Source organism: Schistocerca gregaria, chromosome 9, assembly GCF_023897955.1.
Source record: "Schistocerca gregaria isolate iqSchGreg1 chromosome 9, iqSchGreg1.2, whole genome shotgun sequence".
NCBI classification, from domain to species: domain Eukaryota; kingdom Metazoa; phylum Arthropoda; class Insecta; order Orthoptera; family Acrididae; genus Schistocerca; species Schistocerca gregaria.
Window position 1 is genome coordinate 130,258,685 of NC_064928.1, and position 6,000 is coordinate 130,264,684.

General features: G+C 41.9%; 1 protein-coding gene across 1 annotated transcript in view; it reads right to left on the reverse strand.

Annotated features, from left to right (window-relative positions):
- LOC126292206 (esterase FE4-like) overlaps window positions 1-3,882 on the reverse strand; it is a 93,675-nt gene extending 89,793 nt beyond the window's left edge. Inside the window, exon 1 of the mRNA XM_049986058.1 lies at window positions 3,581-3,882. Within this exon, the coding sequence (XP_049842015.1) occupies window positions 3,581-3,730 (150 nt within the window). The 5' untranslated portion in view covers window positions 3,731-3,882. The remainder of the gene's footprint in view (window positions 1-3,580) is intronic.
- Window positions 3,883-6,000: the final 2,118 nt, after the last annotated feature.

Below are 6,000 nucleotides of genomic sequence, written 5' to 3' on the forward strand. Positions count from 1 at the left end.
CTAACTCACCCTGATCACTTGATTGGTCGTGGTGGAGTAATTAAATGGTCACCAAGATTTCCACATCTTACGCCATTAGATTTTTGTTGATGAGGCTGGATGAACTCTGAGGCGTACAAATGAAAGGCGGATACGCGAGATGAACTGCTTGGTCGCATCGTGGACGCTGCAGGCACAGAGCATAGAAGGGGATATCTATGGTCTGTGGCTGCACGCCTCATCAGGAAACGTGCACTCAATCAACGCATCATGTTCTCATAACAGTACAGAAATGCACTGACGCTCACCGTGTGTTACCGAACATTTACTAAGAACTTCTTTAAAGCTGCACTGTGAGGTGTACGATAGTGCTAAGCAGTGAACGTGTTAAGCATATGTATTTTTCAATTGATGCTTTGTACAACACACGTTGTAGCTTTTACTAACTGCTATGAGTGTAGAGATTTGTAAACGTGGCAATGTACTGAATGATATAGAAAATAAATAACAACGTACATTACATGTCTTCTAACTCGGAAAAAATCGGAATAGGGCATATGTCCTTATAAAGCTTTTTCGTTCAAATGGTCATCTTCTCAAAACTCCGAATACTGACCATTCCTCCTGGGATATCACGTATAGCACACGTCTTTTCTAGTGGTACACATGGAACTAATAGTTTCCAGAATTACACAATATATTATGTAATGATAATAATGCTTATTAATTTGAGGGTTAGCACTTCCTGCCACCAACACCATCAATCAGTACAAAAGAAAAAGAACAAATTTGTTTGAACTGGTGATACGGTAAATAAAAGGTATCTGCACTGGTGCACAGCGAAAAAATTGTTGTAGATTACTCCAGAGGCTACTTGGACCAGCTAAGAACGACGTCATATCATTCACAGGTTTTAACAGACATCATGATGTTATAAGAAACTAAGAGATACATCAATGTGATAAACGTTACCTTGTATAGAATATCGGCGTCACGTTGCGAAGTCCACAGCTGTCTGCTCGAGATATTTGTGATATCGCATATTTGGCAACTTTCTAATCTCCGGCTTTTGAACAACAACATTTTCATTTCCGATATACCAGATTTTCCTTTATACTGTTAGCTCCACGCTGCATTGTTTGGTTAGCTTGCGTATTTCCGCATCTGTGCTTTTTGCGAAATGAGCCTCTTAAGTTATTGGTGGCTTTTTCCATCTTAACGTTACTGCAGATAATGAAAGAGTATTTTGCACCAGATGTGTTTTGCTTTTATTTGTAAAGCACCTTCAGTGGACGTTAATTTGGTCACAGTGTTACCGTCTCTTGTTTACATGTTCCGTAAATCTCTGTTTTTTCCTTAATTGTTAGCACAGATTGAAGTCGGAAGAAAATTGGTATCTCATTCAAATTTATCAATTGTTTTTCGAGCTTGGCCTCGACTAGCAATTAACAATGAAGCTAAAAGCAGTTGCTCGCAGAATGTGTAAACAAGTGACAAAGAAACACCGTCAGTAAATTAACCCACGCAATACTACCTGGGGGGGGGAGTGGGGGCGGGAGAATTTTATGCCCACCTTTTGAAAACATTTGCAGTAATTTATGTTTTGAAATTTTGAAGGAAAATAATTAGAATGAATTACTCCAGTAGAGTGTATATATGTTTTAAACGTTAAACTTTTCAGTTAAAGTTAACTCAAAATTTACATATCAGTACGACATTACACTTTCTCTAATGAACGTCGTATCCAGTATTTCCTGATTCTGTGCCTCACTTACACATCAGAACCTCTTTAAAAATATGTTTCGAGGAAACAATGAACGAAACTTGCGTTCTTAACATTTTCTGTGTTGGTCTTAAAAGTCTGTAATGCGCCTTATTGAGACTGCATTGAAGTTGGTGAAAGGTATTTTCAGGTTTTGGACACTCCTTACACATCAGTATCTGTTCAAAGAGTATGCTGCTAATATAATTCAACAACAATTATGAAATTTTTAAAGTTTTTTTAGGATAGCCATAAAGTACCTCCCCCCTCCCGCGCTTGGTAATGCGCATTATGGAAAATACTTTGCTATTGATAGGGTTGCTGCCTGTAGAAGACGCTTCATAAATGAGAGTAAAATACATTTGGCGAAAACACTCTAAATTTATTTGCAGTAAACGTAAAATGGAAAAAATCTATACTAATTGATTACAATAGGTGCTGTGGAAGATTGCCATGCAGACAAACGTAATCGCCTCTTTGCGATGGCTTTGTACTGACCTAAGAGCGGCTAGAGAAATGCAGATAGGGATTTTCATCAAAATTAGATTCCTATTACTTCTCACGGAATGTGCTTTTTTCAGGCGATCGTCAATTGTTTAAGTCACGAATGACTGCCTCACGTGCAGCACTGCGTTGCGTTATGTTGTTGCAGAGATTATCATTAATGTCCCATATGAACTGATCTCTAACATAATTGCCTAGAAACGCACTGCCAATTGCAGTTACTGAAACGTCACCTTACCTAACAACGCACACAATTGACATGCAAATAGTCTCAAGTTGATTCAGCTGGACGAGAGGACGCAATCCACTCCGTGTAAACAGCCCAAACCATCGTGGAGCCACCACCATCTTGCATGGAGTCATGTTGACAACTTGGATTCTTGGCTTCGTGGGATCTGCGTCACACTCCATCGGGTCTTGCCGACTTAAACGAGACTCATCTGATTAAGCCACGGTTTTCCAGTCAAAAAATGGCTCTGAGCACTATGGGACTCAACTGTTGTGGTTATCAGTCCCCTAGAACTTAGAACTGCTTAAACCTAACTAACCTAAGGACATCACACACATCCATGCCCGAGGCAGGATTCGAACCTGCGACCGTAGCAGTCGCACGGTTCCAGACTGTGTGCCTAGAACCGCGAGACCACCGCGGCCGGCGGTTTTCCAGTCGTGTGGGGTCCAACCAATATGCTTAAGAACCCAGAAGAAGCGCTGCATGCGATGTGGTAGAGGTAGCAAGAGCTCATGTATCGGTCGTCTGCTGACAAAGCCCGTTAATGCCACATTTCGCCGCACTGTCCTAGCGCATACGTTAGTCATACGCCCCACATCGATTTCTGAGGCTATTTCACGCAGTGTTGCTTGTCTATCAACACTGACATCTCTTTGGGGACGACGCTGCTCTCGGTCGTTAAGTGAAGGCCGTCAGCCGTTGAGTGATGAGAGATATTGCCTGAAATGTGGTATTCTCGTCACACTCTGGACATCGAAATATTGAATTCTATAACGATTTCCGAAATGGAATGTCCCATGCATCCTGCTCTAGCTACCATTCCGCATTCAAAATCTGTTTATTCCTGTCGTGAGGCATAATCACTTCTGAAACCCTTTCACATGATTCACCAATTACGGCTCCGCCAATGCACTGCCCTTTTATACCTTGTGCGCGCGTTACTACCGCCATCACCATATGAGCATATCGCTATTCCATGACTTTTGTCACTTGTAGCGTTTTATAGGTTTTTGGTTTGAGATCATGATGAATGAAGTACAGATCATTGTACCCATCCCTCGCAATTCTTTCGCCGAACTGCGTAACCTTGCTGCAGGACTCACCTTGAAGCGCAGAGGTCCGACCGGTGGCGCCGCGTAGGGGATTCCCTGGAAGGAGCAGTAGGGGAACCCCCACACTGTGCGCCGGCGGCGGCCGAGCAGCTCGCCCTGCTGGATGCGCACCTTCACCGTCGCCTGCTCTGCGCCCGCCATGTTCGCCGCTACGTTTGCCGCCGCCGCTGAAATGCGCCGTCTTATACTGTGGCTGGTCGGCTCCAGGTGGTTACGTAACAGACTGGCGCCGTGGGAGGATAAGATTACGACAGCATTTGCCTCTTCACAGTGACGAGGTAGAAATCGCCGCAGCGAGTCATTCTGTGATGTGTAGCGTCTAACTGGGCAGCTGCTAAACACTGTGCCAAGAGTTTCCGCAAAGCAGTGCGGCGGCAGTTGGATCGTTGGTGCTACCTAACCGCTGTATAATCGCTTCTCTACAACAACGCTGCACAGTGCCATTCATTGTGTTAACTGAGGAACAAACTCTTTTTCGGACAATTCTGAACGGTTTAAACTACCTCATTATTCCGTAACTTACATCTTCGTACTGACACCTGACTTTGGACGGGTTACTGTTGTTCTGTGTTCAGTATGCCCTCCCAGGCTAATCTTTCTGTCCAAACCTCTTCATTACTATGTAAGGACTGCAACCTATACCTATTTGAACATGGGTAATGTAATCAAACCTTCATCTCCCTCTGCGGAATTAACTGATCACGCTTGCTTTCATTACAAGACAGACTACATCTTAAAAATTAACTGCCATTATCCCAGTTTTGAGATTTGTGTTTTTATTTGTAATTATGTTGGCAACAATTGTTACTATTCTTCATTGTTATGCAGATCTTTTTCAAGGTTGTTCGTTGATTGTTAATCAGTGGTTGTTAAATTAGTGAACTTTACGCGGCTATTTGTGTGAAGAAGCAAGGTTTTTCAGAGTTACAGAAGTTGAACATTTTAAACGCACCACAGTTGTGTTGTTATGTAAATAACTTCTAGCAACTGTGTACTGGAATGTTCTGCAATGGGTTTAGAAGATATTTATCGTTTGTTTATTTTGAAAGCGTTTTTATTTTCACGTGAGGGCTCTCTAAATTTATATCTCTATTTGGGGCTCATAGCAGATTCTGCTTAAAATCGCATTTTGTTTTTCTTTTCTCGCTAGCCACAATGAATCGCTAAAAATCACTTTCTATAAAGGAAACTAAAGAGACTGTAAATGAACAGAATGTCGTGCATTCTTCGGATGATGAGGTGAAGTGAAGCTCCTTCCAGATGCCTGTCTGTGATGGTCTCGAAGAAAATATATTGGACGAAACTCTTACAGCCGATGTTCCAGTTGTCTTCGAAATTGGTACCAATGAATAAAGGGAGCACAAGGAAAATGCACACCATCTCAAGAGGGGAATGACAACTATATCATTTCTAATTTAACAGCTGAGGAAGCAGCTTATAGTGAAACTTATACTGATCTAGCAGAAACTGAACAGCGCTAAGAGGAAAGCTTTCAGTGCAGTTGATTGCTTTGAAGAACTCTATGATCAACAAGTACTGAATTTGACTGCCAGTGAAAGTGTTCAGTATGTTACACTCAACAATGATCACAACTTTGATCCAATGAGTGCTTAAAAACGTTCTTAGATATATTGCTCATCACTGGATACTAGGCTCTCCCAAAGGTACAGTTACATTGGAATGAAGATGAGGATTTTGATATACGGTGCTACGACAGTGTATGAGCCGCAGTAGATATCTGGAAATCTAGCGCTATATCCACTTCAATGATATAATACACATCTGAACAGAATCCCAGCTAACGACAGGGATAAACTTTTCCAAATTCTCCCTGTGATAGACACCCTGAATAAGAAATTCACGAAACTGGAAGTTTTTTATCATTGCCTAGGCATTTACGAGTAAATGTTTAGGCATTATGGACACCATTATCTAAAACACTTCATTCGCGAGAAACCGGTGAGATTCGGATTCAACCAGTAGGCGATCATAAGCTGTTACTGTCACACACTGTCTCACGAATGAAAATATCCCACTGCTCGAATTGAGAAGAATGGTGGCAACGCCATATCGTGCGCAGTCATCCGCTGCTTCTGATCCAAAAATGGGAGGACATGTATCATACCCGGAGGCATCTACCTCTCGTGGACCTCAAAACTTCTCGAACCGTACACGTGATTGAACTCATAAGATCGAGTGAAGAAAGAAAGTGAGGAATTTGCATGAAAAATTCAAGAAAGCAGTGCTCCGTGTACAATATGGGACTCCATATCGAATGTTTTGTTGCCTGCCACAGAAAATAAAAGGAGATATAAAAAGATAGTAGCAAGTGCCACGATCCCCATTTGGGGATCCACTAAAAGATAGCGTTTACTTCAAGACTATTTCAATTTTTATTTGACATCGCTTTT